The sequence below is a fragment of the Eurosta solidaginis genome, chromosome 2, assembly GCF_040869045.1.
Source record: "Eurosta solidaginis isolate ZX-2024a chromosome 2, ASM4086904v1, whole genome shotgun sequence".
Classification (NCBI taxonomy): domain Eukaryota; kingdom Metazoa; phylum Arthropoda; class Insecta; order Diptera; family Tephritidae; genus Eurosta; species Eurosta solidaginis.
Genome location: NC_090320.1, coordinates 268,804,452 through 268,819,873, shown reverse-complemented (window position 1 = coordinate 268,819,873; position 15,422 = coordinate 268,804,452). Strand labels below are relative to the sequence as shown.

General features: G+C 37.2%; 1 protein-coding gene across 4 annotated transcripts in view; it reads left to right on the top strand.

The window, feature by feature from the left end:
* Dap160 (dynamin associated protein 160) overlaps window positions 1-15,422 on the top strand; it is a 30,015-nt gene that overhangs the window by 4,166 nt on the left and 10,427 nt on the right. For 2 of the 4 annotated variants that reach the window (XM_067767934.1, XM_067767933.1), the window contains exons 3-11: window positions 1,971-2,741; window positions 2,811-3,235; window positions 3,302-3,575; window positions 3,632-3,779; window positions 3,840-4,097; window positions 4,162-4,814; window positions 4,880-5,144; window positions 12,868-13,194; window positions 14,903-15,176. In XM_067767934.1, coding sequence (XP_067624035.1) covers window positions 1,971-2,741; window positions 2,811-3,235; window positions 3,302-3,575; window positions 3,632-3,779; window positions 3,840-4,097; window positions 4,162-4,814; window positions 4,880-5,144; window positions 12,868-13,194; window positions 14,903-15,176 — 3,395 coding nt within the window. Of the gene's footprint in view, window positions 1-1,970; window positions 2,742-2,810; window positions 3,236-3,301; window positions 3,576-3,631; window positions 3,780-3,839; window positions 4,098-4,161; window positions 4,815-4,879; window positions 5,145-7,644; window positions 7,733-12,867; window positions 13,195-14,902; window positions 15,177-15,422 lie in introns of those variants that run through there. The other 2 variants (XM_067767936.1, XM_067767935.1) reach the window with 2 other exon arrangements.

Genomic DNA, 15,422 nt, shown 5'->3' with positions numbered 1-15,422 from the left:
CCTCTCCCAACAGAAGCAGTTATGTAACATGTTTCATTGTATTTTTTACTTTTTCCGCTGGTATTATTGTGGATATCTTCCACTATCAAACGATTCGTTTATAATGTCCTTATATAAGTGTGCAATGTACACCATAGAGTCCTTGATAACACCCTCTGACAATAGGTTTTTACCGCCATATTTGTTTTTAAATGATTTTGTTATGTTCATTATATCTTCTAACTCGATACTGGTGAGCTCAAATGTTGCTACCGAGTTGGTTGTTTCAATTTCATCAACAAGTTCAATTATTTTCAATACTATCATTGATTTGGATTATGCTCTGAACAAAGTAACAATTCAAGACATTAGCTATATCGTTGCTATTTTCTAGAAATTCTTCAAGGTATGCGCCCTTTTTAGCTAGTTCATCAGCTTTTTCATTCCCATCTATTCCCAAATGCCCTGGGACCCTATATAGATGTATGCTTCTCCCTGTCCCGAATCTCTCCAGGGACTGCTTACACTCTAACACGAATTTAGATGCTGTGCTATGCGAGATTATTGTCTTATTACCTATTGCCTTGCTGCTTGACTGTCAATAAAAAGTTAACGCGATTGCAGCTTGGGCTATTTCCCTCTTCCCGCCAATTTGTAGGAAAAATTAAAAAAAGCACGACTCAAATTGGATAGAAGCTTGGCCTAAAATCTCTTCGGAGGTTATCGCGCCTTGCATTTGTTTATTTATTTAATTTTCTTGGAGACATCATTAGATCTACGCGACTAATCGCAGAACTCACGAAAAAACCGACGGATGCTTTTGCAACTTCACCACCCACAATCTGATCTACCAGTACTTTTCAGGAAAGATATCCTTTGAGATCTCGTTCGCGCTTAATTTAAATGGCAAAAAGGGTGCAATGCACGGTTTGGCAAAGCTCCAGTTTTGAAAATTAAGTCGATTTCTTGGTTCTGAAACGAAAATAAAAAATTAAAACACAAAATTTAATTGAGCTTAACACGGTTGGAAAGAAGTAGTTTCAATCTGCGCCACCATCTCGTTTTATTAATAAATAATGGGAAATCCGAATACTTGTTTTTGGCTTGAGTGGACGGTAATTTTAATCCCATGCTTGGCTGGATCGCACTTCGATTTTTCCTCAGTGGGAAGATTATAAACCATCAGTCGATCTTTGAGTAGTTGGAAAGATCTAGTTTCCAATCTACAAACTCAATCATTGCCTTTTTATTGAAGAGACTTAATATACCTTACTGATAATTTGTATGGCCGGCTGGATGCCTCATTTTTTGTGCAGTTGGAGAGACCTAGTCTCCGATTTACAACACTTGTCACAGGGCTCTTGTTAATGGCTAGATAACGTTATATGTGTAGTTAAAGAGGCCTAGTCTGCCTTTCATTAAGGTCAAATACACACATTTTGCAGAAGAATAAACCAGGTAGTCGCGTGTCACGCTCGCTTAGCTTCTATCATAATACTGTAACAGCCACAAACTCTACATATATAGAATCATCTTCGCGAACTTGATATGTGCCCTCCATGCGACTTCCCTTCACATCATTACAACGATCTTTTAAATTTAATGTGAACTTCTAACGGTAAAATACCTATGGCTTACCCACTTTGAAACTGTCAGCTTCCGTACACTCCTGTAAGAAAATGTAGAATTTGTGAATTTATGCACAATTAGTCTTCATAGTATTTTGAAACACTAACTTAAGTTAAGAAGAAAAAAATTGAACAACAAAAAAAAAAAACATTTTCCTCGTTCGTTCATTCCCATCTATAGTCAAAACCGATACGCCGCTGTGTGCACATATATTAATATGCTCACAAATATACATTTAAAAAGAGATGGTCAGAATTATCAGTTGTGTCCAGTAAACGCAGCTGGCCAAATAAATAAAAATTGCCTGCCTTATCTTAATTTTCAAATATTTCATTGTTATTTTATTTGTTGAATATTTACAGGGCACTAGCCGACACTGATTCCGATGGAAAAATGAACATAAATGAGTTCAGCATCGCTTGCAAATTGATTAATCTCAAACTTCGCGGGATGGATGTACCAAAAGTGTTACCACCTACACTACTTGCATCACTAACAGCCGTCGGAGGTACACCAACATTGACACCTACTGGAGCGGGTAGTTTGAGTCCACTAGATCCCCTGAAGGCCATACCCGGCGCAATTTCAAACGTACCGATATCGGGATCAACATTACCTGGGGCAGTGCCCGCTGTTCCCGGTATAGCTCCAGGCACACTACCAGGTGTTCTGCCACAAGTTTTGCCAGCCACGATTACAGGCACAGGCGTATCAACGGCACAGATGCCCGTAACAGCTGCTGCCACATCTGGAATGGTTATGCCTAGTGCTGTCATTCCAACAGGTGTGATGCCTATAGGTGCAGTCGGTGCTGGCGCTGTTCCTACCGTGGGAATGGTTCCTGGAGTTTCAACCGCTGGAATAATGCCAGGGATGGTACCACCAGTAACAGGTGGCGTACCAGTACCTGGCATGGTACCGATGCCAGTTATTGGCGCAAGCGGTGTAGTACCGCCGACAATTATTCCAGGTGTAGCGGGGGTATCAGCTGGTGTTTTACCAAGTGGCAAAGTTGTTTCACCACCCAATACTGGCGAGGTCGCCAAGGTAGCGGCTACGCCTACACCACCACAAAGCAACCCACCCAGCCGTCATATGTCAATTTCAGAACGTGCGCCATCCATAGAATCGCCGTGAGTAAAAAAATTGCATACGTGTTAGAAGTGCTTGTTATAATAATAATGTTTATATATACTTAACAGCCAAAGTGAATGGGCTGTTAAAGGTCCAGCCAAACGAAAGTACACACAAGTCTTCAATGCAACTGATCGCACACGTTCTGGCTTTTTGACTGGTGCTCAAGCACGTAGCATACTCGTACAAAGCAAATTGCCACAAGCTACACTTGCGCAGATTTGGACACTATCTGATTTAGATTCAGATGGACGTTTAAGTTGCGATGAGTTCATTTTAGCTATGTTCCTCTGCGATAAAGCCATGAACGGGGAAAAGGTGCCCGTAACCTTGCCACTTGATTGGATACCACCGAGTTTTCGTAAAAGCAAATCACGACAGGGATCTATCTCAGGACCGGGATCACGCACTGGATCGACACCAGCATCACGACATGCTTCTGTATCATCACAGGGAGCTGTTGATGCAGATCCGGCTGCAGGTCTACCGCAAAGTGAGAATTTACAAAAAAAAATAAGAATATACTCCTTAATAACAAATATTTTATTTTATTTTGCAGCTACATTTGAAGATAAACGTAAAGAGAACTTTGATAAGGGTCAAGCAGAATTGGATCGAAGGCGTAAATTATTACAAGATCAGCAACGCAAAGAGAAAGAAGAACGTGAACGCAAAGAGCGCGAGGAGGCAGAAAAACGCGAGAAGGCACGCCTTGAGGCTGAACGAAAACAACAGGAAGAGTTGGAACGACAATTACAGAAGCAACGCGAACTGGAAATGGAAAAAGAAGAACAACGAAAACGTGAACTTGAAGCTAAGGAGGCAGCCAGAAAGTGAGTTAAAGATATAAAACATGAAATCTAATAATTTGTGTGAATTTTAAACGCAGAGAGCTGGAAAAGCAGCGGCAAATGGAGTGGGAACAAGCACGCATAGCGGAAATGAATGCTCAAAAGCAACGTGAACAAGAACGTGTATTAAAACAGAAAGCGCACAACACACAGCTCAATGTAGAGTTGAGCACATTGAATGAGAAGGTAAACAAAGATATATTAGAAACTCGTAAATTTGTTCGTTCAATGTATACCTGATTTCAGATTAAAGATTTGTCTCAAAAGATTTGCGATACACGCGCTGGTGTGACTAATGTAAAAACCATAATTGATGGTATGCGCTCTCAGAGGGATACATCGATGGCCGATATGTCACATCTTAAAGCGCGTATCAAAGAGCAAAATGCTAAATTACTACAGCTAACACAAGAGCGCGCCAAATGGGATGTAAAGAGTAAGAGTGGAGCCTTAACCGATGCTGCACAACAAGAGCAATTGAATGCTGCTTTTGCTAATAAGCAGGTAAGAGCAAAGTAAATCAAAAGAAAAAACTTTCGTCTAATGCTTGTCCTAAATTTATTTGCAGCTAATCATAAAGCAATTAAAAGACAAAGTCGAAAATATACGCAAAGAAATCGATTCCAAAAAAGAAGACATTAATTCAAATGATGTACAAGTGACCGAGGTGAAGGCTGAACTTTCAGCATTAATAACTAAATGTGAAGAACTTTATGCGGACTATGATACGCAACGGACTCAAGTTCTTGAGTTGAAATATAATAAAAAGAATGACAACGTTTCGTCAACGACATCCGCATGGGATTCAGGATCAAGTGCTTGGGGCACTAGTGTCGATCAATATGCTCTCTCTAATGATTCAAGCGCACTAACAGACACAACAGCTACTACTGCAGCTGTAGATATGGCAGGTCCCGCACCTGAAGGTTTTGTTAAATATCGTGCTGTATATGAATTTACAGCACGTAACCAAGATGAAATAACATTCGTGCCTGGTGATATTATATTGGTGCCGTTAGAACAAAATGCTGAGCCAGGTTGGTTGGCTGGTGAAATAAATGGACATACGGGCTGGTTCCCAGAAACGTATGTGGAGAAAATGGAAGATGAATATGCAACTGCTACAGCGGATACCAGCGCCATTACAGCATCGGTTGCAGGTACAGATGCAGAAATAAGTGATTATGCGGCAGTATATCCTTATAATGATAACAGCCAGATGTAAATGGTTTTCAAGTACAGTGTTTGGAAAATATTTTACTCTTTTATTTTTAAATTGCTTTTAGTCTCGCTGCGGACGCACACAATGGTGAAGTTGAATACTATATTGCCGCATACCCATATCAGTCATCTGAAGTAGGCGATCTTAGCTTCAATGCTGGTGAAATGGTAATGGTTATTAAGAAAGAAGGCGATTGGTGGACGGGTACAATTGGCGCACGTACAGGTATGTTCCCGTCAAATTATGTACAGAAGGCGGATGTTGGTACTACGGCAGCAGTAGATACAGATATAACAACAGAATTGTCAGGCGCTTTTGATGATGGCAAGGTAAGTGCATACATAATTACTTGTAAATAGTAAAGAAGAGATAGTGCAACAAGATTTTTGGGGATGAAATGCTTTCGACTCGGTATCAAAACCCTTGACGTAAAATCAACTTATTTCACTTTCAATTTATTTAAAACAATGTATTAGTGCAATAAGATCGATAAATGATCTTTTATAGCACAACAGTTAAATATACAAGAAATATATAAGTTACTCATGAGCAAGCTTAAAACTAAATATTAATAGTAATAGTAAAACTTACTTATTTAATTGGCGCTTAACCGTCTAAACGGAAGGCGCGCCAGTCGCTCCTTCGCTCAACCAACCGGCGCCAATTGATCACACCGAGTATAAAGTTTTCTTAAAGTTGGTTTTATTTAGACCATTCTTAATGGAAGGTTAGGCTAGGTTAGGTTGCAGGGCTGAGCTGGACACTAAGGTAACAGCTCACTACTTAGGCCACCAATGGGCCCATTGTAATAACCCATGCGGTCTCAAAGAGGACCCCTACCCTGCCTAAAGCGGATCAAACCACTTCGTGGAATTTATATATTTTGCTAGAGCCTTGACCTCATAGCTAGAGACCTCAGCAAGGTCATGTAGAAAAGGTTTACAAAGGATGGCCAACCTACGTCTACTAAGCGCTGGACAAAGACAGAGAAGGTGCTGGATACTCTCCTCTTGTTCTGTACATCTGCAGCTGCGACAATAATCGAAGGTCGTTACCCCCATTCTAGCACCATGCGTGCCTATTAAACAATGCCCTGTTAGAACCCTTATCAGGGACGATAGAACTGATTTGTTTAAAATCAGAAGCGCTCTTGTGCGCCCCTTGTCATATGAGGGCCAGGTTAGCCTGGATGTCTCACACGATGATATGGCTGACCATAGTCCATTTGCAATTCTTATAGTGCTTGTGTTCACACGAAGCCTGAAAGTGGCCATGGGTATACCTACCGAATCATTTCCCGGAAGGATATGGTCGGTGGTGCCTCTTCTTAATAGAAGCTGGGATGGAATCCCAAACACGAACAGCGTTGACAAAAAATAGTCCTGCAGAGGATAGGAGAGAAAAGTTGGGAACAATCAAGTATCTTAGTCGCCCAGACCTTGGAAATATCGATTTATCATATAGGTAATTAGGCTTTTTCTCCGCCATCAGACGATAAAGAAAGATAAAATTTCTTGCCTTTAAATACTCCAAAATTTCGCAGCCCAAGAGGCTAGATTTCCATGCAGGGATATGTTCGTATCTTGTTAGTCCGTATACATATCTCGTGACATTATTGAACACCACTTCAATTTTATGAGCAGACTGGGAGTCCATCTTGCTATGGATGAGTTCAGGATAGCAAATGATCGGTAGTATAAGTTGTATAGCGAGCTTTCTCCTAATGGCAACCGGAGTATATGAGGCAGAAAATCGTAGGTTACGTGAAACATAATAAACTTTACGTATGATAGAGTTGACATGATCGGTACATGTTAGGCTAGAATTAATGATAAGACCTAGATTAGTAACCTTTGATACAAATTGTATACTCTCATCTCCTAAAAATAGCGGTGGTTAAGGAGTCCGCATAACAATATCATATGATCCGCTTCTGTTGAAACAGCCAGTTTCCTTGGACTCCCGTTAGAGGATTTTGATGACAATTTGTGAGAGGTTTGGCCCATTTAATGGGACGAAGCACTGTTAATACAACAACAACAACAGGGATCGCATATGCAGCGTAAACACTGATGTACACAGCCCTAAGCTCGATTTCTTTTCGCCTTTTCTTTTTCGTCAAGTAAGGTTGTGCTGAAATTCCTTGCATCTCAACCACATGAAGTAAAAATCAGACAGCAAGGCATTTAACAGCATTGCGTGCAAATAAAACGTGTACGCATTATTTCAAAGAAAATTAATTATTTTCAATCGATAAATAAACCCGCTCATGGGAAGTGTTAATAGATATCTATAAAACCTTTGTTATATACGCATTTTGTGCAAAAATATATAAAAAATATATATTGCCACTGGGCAAAAATCAAATTAAATAACATTATAATGTTAAAAAATGTTAAAAATACTTTCGCCACGGAGGATAAACGGAACACATAACGGGATAGGAATTACCCTTATATATGAATTATTATAATACATAACGCCACCGAGGACATAAGAAAACCAATTTTAATTGAAAATTCTGTAACGATTTTTGGGCAATTCCGCTTATTTGAAACCTTCTGCTAACGTTCGAATCGCTAAAGGCCAAATTAAACTTCCTTAACCCTAACGCCACAGTTGTAAGCATACCCATATCCATAACCATCTCCAATGTGATCGATTAATGGTCCCTTAACCTAAAAATCGTGAAAATTATATAAAAATGAAGAAAACGCAAAAAATTACAAACATATTCCACAGAAAATAAGTCTCTTAGTCAAAACGTATCCAAAACAATAAATAAAATATACAAAAAGTTAATAAATACACCAACTCAAATATTTTTAGGTTATGGATATGGCGAAAAACCAAAAACCAATTGGTTGGCTATGGTATGGTTATGGCACCATTAATCGATTACATTGATTTCCATAAGGTAGGTTCGATCAGCTGTTTTATCTGGTTATGGTTTTATGGTTATAAGTCACAATTAACTAACCCTTAAACTGTTGAATAAATCACTCTAATATTCTGTACATTGTGTACAATCCATAGTGTACAAGTACAAGTGTGTTGACTTATCTGTCAAGCATTCTGACAGGCACTCGCTGGATTCGGAATGACAGCGAATTCAAAATGGATACCATTTCCTTAGTGAACACACTTGTATAGGTACACTATGGTACAATCAAAGAGGCTAAATACAATAAGAGCCGTCACTCGTTATTTTTTTGGCATTTACTCGATGTATACTGAGAGGTAGTCGCTACTTTTTTTTGGGCGAAATGTTTATAAATGTCTACTATACATTTTCGTGGGGCATTTGTGTTTATTTCTCGACTGTATTTAATTAATTTATGTAATTCTCTTTCCAAAAATCACAGTTGCACAAGGGGCGTACACGGCATGGATAAATGCGAGACAATTAAAAATGTCCCTTTCAGAAAACATTCGGCATCAATTTTTTCAATTTCCAGCGAGATACTCGCAACAAAATAACGAGTGACGGCTCTTATTGTATTTATCCTCTTTGACAATAGGGGGACTCATGTAACCGTATAAATGCCTTATAAAGTGTGTAAACGTATAAATTTATCTAGTTTACGCACGAGCTGTCAAATTTTGTATGAAAAATCATTTACACAATTTGTATAAATTTACGCGCACATTTCATTGTATAAACGCGGTAAACTCAAAGGAATGCAACCTTGCAGACATTACAGACGGAATTTTCATCAAAAATATGCAACATCAGCAAGTAAAGGCGTTTTAGTTTTGATTTTTCACTTAATCTTGGTATTTTTTAATTTGTATTACAATCAAAAAATTTTTTTTGGAAATAATACAGCTGAAAAACAATCAAGTTTATCAAGAGTATTAATAGGTGCGTTCATATAACCGCGTGTGTAAATGGATAAAATTTTACACCTTATAAGTTTATATGCTATCATGAGTCCCCCTAATACCAAAGAGTATATATTTGTCAAGAGGCGTCACTCGATACTTTTGTTGTTGCCAAAGCAAATTACTCGATGTTTTCTCAAGGTAGTCGTTGGTTTTTTTTATCAGATGTATTTATAAAAACGCCTTCTATTTTATTGATTGTATTAAATTAATTAATTAATTCTCTTTCCAAAAATCGTAATTATGCAAAGTCACTTTACCGCATAACTATATAGGATTCAATTAAAAAAAACTAAACAAAACTTCCTTGAGAATCACATTCGACATGACAGGGTTGCTTTGGCAACAACAAAGTATCGCGTGACACCTCTTAACAAATATATACTCTTTGACAATACCAAGTGTGTCAGCTAAGCGATAAACGTCGAAATTACAAATAGCCTCGCTCACCTGATGCAAATCTCAGGTCTAGAGTTGCATTTATGGTACGTAAGACTACTTTAAGCTGAGTTGCATTTGATAGTTTATTAAAACTTTGTAGTATTTACGGATTAATCATATATATCCACGGAAATATAAATAATAGAAGATTTGTAGCCTCCAACAATGCGGAAACATACGGAGAGAAAAATTTTATTAAATTAGAGTCAAAAAAGTCTAGAGGAACTTAAACCACTACACGTGTAACATGTTTCCCACAGGAAAAATTTCACTTCTATGGCTGTTTACACAAATGCATAAGTGCAAAATTATATAAATGCTTTGGTCAATTCAAGGCAAAGATAACGTAAGGCGGTTCATTGTTTTTCTTATGGCGTTGCTAAAGCGTAGGCAACCAAAGCGTTTATGTAAATCTTTCGATGCTTCGCCAGACAGATGAGTTAGATTTATGGTAGCTCCTATACCTTGCTAAACAAAGTTTGCTGAATGTTAAGAGGCTCAAAAAGTTGAGAAACTCTCAAAGTATGATTTACAACTCTTTCATCGCTTCAAAGCGCAGAAAATGGCAAGCAGTTTAATTTTTATATTATGGGCCTGCCAAAATGTCAGATCGATGCTACACAACCAAAGCGTCTATGTAAATCCGCTTTAATTTCAGTCGCTGTGAAAGTCTCCCGCAAATAAAACGGTGCTGTGAGTGGAAGAAAGCAAAGGAGTAGGCAAAAATATGATTGAATGAAAGTTTGACAATTAGAAACGTTTTTTTGCAATAACATTGTTGTTTTTTCATTTAAAAATGCTGTTACCAATTCTTGTATTACACAAATATAATGAACTTGGGTACAGACGTTCAGAATTCCTAGAAAATATTTTACCGATATACTTTGTTGTTGTTTAAAAAGTTTTTCACAATAATTTGAAAAACTCTACGTTTTCTATGCTTTTTACACTTAGAGGAGTAACCTCATGTAATAAGTTAAATTTTTAATGAAAATCAATAACTCTGAACTCAACAATTTTCATCATGATATAAAATTAAAATGCTGTGGAACAGGAGCAACACTTTTGTGACTACATAAACCCTGTTTAAATTTTTTAAGTCCCTGCATAGAACCCTAATTGATCGTTTTCAACCGAAATAACAATGGCAACCCAGAATTTCCCGTTATGCTAACTTAACATGCCAACCTAATAAAACCGCACTACGTTTTTTTAGCGCACGCAAACAACCGGCGTTTTTTTCACTAACCGAAATAAGTATGCGTTGCGATAATGTAAAATATGTATGCAATGTCAAATCTGAATGTCACGCAGAACAAAAATTGGAAATCGAGTTAGGTTTTCACGCAGCAAATTCAATTTCGGTTGCTCTCATACAAGTTGTATGTGCATGAGGCATATTTGACAGAAAATGAGTTGCGTGCGTTTATATTAGGTTGGCATGTAAGCGAGTGCTTGTCAGACAGAAGTCAACACACTGGTACTTATCCACAATGATTCTGTATTTCAAAATGGTTTTTATTTGCCTACTTTGGTACTAGTAAAATTATACATCACTTCGCAACTGATAGCGTGTTTAAATAAAACTGATTACTGACTACTCAGCTTTCGCTGCTTTTATACTCTCTGCTTTCTCGTTTATGCATTTCTCCCCATAGCCATAAGCCATATATATATATGTACATGTATATTTGCAGTTTATAGTCTCTCGCATAGCCATATGCGTGTGTATATGTGAGTACTACTTACATGTGTTTGCGAGTATCTCTTCGTTGCCTTGTATGTACATATATATGTAAATGATGATTGATTTGTTTACGTACCAAGAGTGGCAACTTACTTTATTGTTGTTGTGCCTTTATTTACTTAGTATCATATTAGTGATGTGAGTATCACTTAGTGATACTAATATTCGTCACAATACCATTGGACAAAAAACAACAATTTTTAATAGAAAACACAATTTAAGTCAACTTGAAATAACCTGGCGTGGAGCCATTTAAAAACCAATTTTAATTGAAAATACCATTGGACAAAAAGCACCAACAATTTTTAATGGAAAATTAATATCTTAACTAAAGTCAATTTGGAACTAACCTGTCAATTAGAGATTAATAATCTCTGCCATATTTTTATTCCTTTTAAAAGAACAATTACACAAAAAAAAAAAAAAAAAATCGCAAACTGCTAAACATGGTTCTGGCCTCTATGATGTTACCATTATGTACTAGTGGTGGCAAAATTACATATACACTTTGGAAAGTTATACAGAAATTACTCATTTTATGCATTGGACAATAACCTGGAACTGGGACTTTTATAGATAAGAAGGTCCTCCTCCATGCAATCAAAAAAAAAAAAAGCTCGATTTCTCAGGTATCGAAACTCCCACTTGTATTCCAGAAGAAATCGTAAGCTCTATAAAACAGTTACTGCATCGATTAAATTGAATGTAGAGAAGCTCGCGAGCTTTACGAGTATTTCGAGACTCGAGAATATCGCAGGAAGCCGAGAGTTGCGGGAAATCTCTTCTCGAACTTGTAAGCTCTACTCGTAAATGAGGTCTATAGATAGATTACTCTTACAAAACTTGTATAGAAAACAACAATTAATAACTGCTAAAATATGTAAGCCCTTTCTTATGTTCTCTTATTTAGATCGAAATTTCTGTAGAATATTCTAACACTGTAGGACATTTCAAATTTACTATATTCAAACCACGTAAGCACCTTCTGTTAACCTTTCCCCTCCGCTACCGGCTTCTATCCTATTCTATTCAAACTCACGATAGTGTTGATGGGTGGATCTTTTTATGTCATCAACTGAGCGACGCTCAATCTGATCAGTCTCGTAGTAAGGTCTGAAGTCCCCAAACAATTTTTTATAATTCTTAGAAAAACTGGCTGATATTTGTTGAAAAATTTTCCTGAGTCGAAATTATTCCATCCCTACATAATGTCGTTATTATTTGTTGCACAGTGTTAATATTTTATGTGTTGTTTTTTGTTTGATTTTGTATTTTTTTAGTTCGAGGACTAGTAGCTGTCATTAGAGGGTTGAATTATTTGTGGCATTTATTTCCTGTTGCTCTCCAATCAATTATCCACTCATATATCATTCATATACGCATATATACATATATACTAGGGCGGGTCAAATTGTATGGGGAAAAATGGGGGAAAAAAACATCAGGTGCACATCCAGTTTCTGAATCTATGGGTCATAGTGAGTAATATTGTCCATGGAACCATAGGTCTGAAATGAATTTCGAGCCTACCTAATTTTGTTAGAAAATTTTATATCCGAATCCGAATCCGAATTTGACATTTATTTTCATGTATTTTATTTGTGAAAGCCGCTATTCGGATTGGGATATAAAATTTTCTAACAAAATTAGGGAGGCTCGAAATTCATTTCAGACCTATGGTCCCATGGACAATATTACTCAGTATGACCCATAGATTCAGAAACTAGATGTGCCTTTTCAACAATAAATTTTACCCACCCTAATATATACATATATATATGTATATATTACATTTTATACTTATGTATATATATATATATTGCTTTAGTTTATAGTACATACATTCATATAAACATACGTATTGTATATTGTACTACCAAACCAACTAACAAATTAATACAATAAATTGCTTTTCCACATTTCCTTCAAATGCTGCTCCTCCATTGCCGCCTTTTTGTCACATCATCGTTTTGTCACAGGAAAATGGTAATGCTGATTTTAGCACTAGTAACAACGTCATAACAGCCACTACATCACACGATCAAATCACAAGTAATGACACAACTGTTATAGCAACACAACAACAAGAACAACAAAAAAGAATTAGTGATATAAGCGCAGAAATGCAAGCGTTTGAGCATCATAGTACCACTGTAAAATCATCAGCTGTAGCCGCACACGATGAGACGCGTACAAATGAAGATTTAGATACGGAAGTCTCACAAATTAATACACAATCAAAGAGTCAAAATGAAACAGCGGAATCGTATAGTCGCCCAATGTCACGCACCTCTTCCATGACGCCTGTAAATAATTTGTGAACAACCTTCAAACCTATTTTTATACTCAGCTGAGCAAAGCTCACAGAGTATATTAATTTTGTATATATCAAAATGATCTGGGCGGGATGGCCTGAAGGTTCAATGTGGCCATATAAATCGTTCCCGAGATGGTCGGGCCAGCACCTTAATGGTGCTGTGTTACCGGAGCGTATCGGATCTGTATCCGACAAAGGACCATCACATCGATAACACTCCCCAAAGCCTTCGGGGAGTAACCTAATCGCTACAACAACAACAACAACAACATCTGGGCGAAAAAAGAAATTCATTTAGCCATGTCCGTCCGTCCGAAAAACCGAAAAAGTGCGATAATTTATTACCAAAGACGGATAAAGCGATGAAACTTGGTAGGTGGGTTGACCTTATGATGCAAAATAGAAAATTAGTAAAATTTTGGACAATGGGCGTGGCACCGCCCACTTTTAAAAGAAGGTAATTTACAAGTTTTGCAAGCTGTAAATTGGCAGTCGTTGAAGATATCATGATGAAATTTGGAAGGAACGATAACTCCTATTAATTTATGTGTGCTAAATAAAAATTAGCAAAATCGGTGTGGAACACGCCCACTTTAAAAAAAAAGTCAAATTTTAACAAAAAATCTTTACAGTATAAAGTAAATTATGTCAACATTCAACTCCAGTAATGATATGGTGCAACAAAATACAAAAATAAAAGAAAATTTCAAAATGGGTGTGGCTCCGCCCTTTTTCATTTAATTCGTCTAAAATACTTTTAATGCCATAAGTCGAACAAAAATTTACCAATCCTTGTGAAATTTGGTATATGCATCTATTCTATGACGATAATCGGTTGAAGCCACGCCCATTTTTTATGCACAGTCGACCGTCCGTCCTTCCGCTCGGTCGTTAACACGATAACTTGAGCAAACATCGATATATCTTTACTAAACTTAGTTCACTTACTTATCTGAGCCAACTTTATCTTGGTATTAAAAATGGACGACTATGATCAGGCCACTTTTTCGATATTGAAAAACGAAAAAAAAATTCCATAATTATATACCAAATACGAAAAAAGGGATGAAGCATGGTGATTGGATTGGTTTTATGACGCAAAATTTAACTTTGGAAAAAACTTTGTAAAATGGGTGTGACACCTACCATATTAAGTAGAAGAAAATGAAAAAGTTCTGCAGGGCGAAATCGAAAGCCCTTGGAATCATGGCAGGAATACTGCTTGTGGTATTGCATATAAATATATAGTGGTACCCGACAGATGATGTTCTGGGTCACCCTGGTCCACATTTTGGTCGATATCTCGAAAACGCTTTCACATATACAACTAAGGGCCACTCCCTTTTAAAACCCTCATTAATACCTTTAATTTGATAGCCATGTCATACAAACACATTCCAGGGTTACCCTAGGTTCATTTTCCTAAATGTTTATTTTCCTTTATTTTGTCTCCAAAACTCTCAGCTGAGTATGTAATGTTCGGTTACACCCGAACTTAGCCTTCCTTACTTGTTTATATTATATTTATACATTTACCTACCAAAGTAATATAAACCTTCATTTGTAGTTACATGCATCATTAGATTGTATTCTTGTGATGTTTGATTTAAATTCATATTAATTCAATATACACTAAAATTAATAATTTTTATATTAATTAATTTAATATTTCTATCAACTTTCTTTCATCTCGGCAGGGTATGCGCGCCAAACGCTCAGAAATTGCACAAGTTATTGCACCGTATGAAGCTACTAGCCCCGAACAACTCTCGTTGACTCGCGGCCAGTTAATAATGATAAGAAAGAAAACCGACTCGGGCTGGTGGGAAGGCGAACTACAAGCTAAAGGTAGACGTCGACAAATTGGTTGGTTCCCTGCAACGTATGTGAAAGTGCTACAAGGCGGTCGTAATAGTGGTCGAAATACACCAGTATCGGGTAGTCGCATTGAAATGACAGAACAAATTTTAGGTGAGTAAAAAATAAAATGGTAGCAACTTTTTTGTTAAAAGTGAAACTGCAAGGGTTTACTACATGCAAGGTGCACGAAAAATTCATCAGCAACTTGCTGCCAGCAAGTAATAACTGATGGGCGCTTTCAAGCACGGCTTCTCTTGTAAACTTTTAAATATAACAATTAAGGGTAAATTAGAAAGAAAAAACCTTGTGACTACTGCCGTAGTCACTTCTTTTGCGCCATCATTATTACAAGCACAA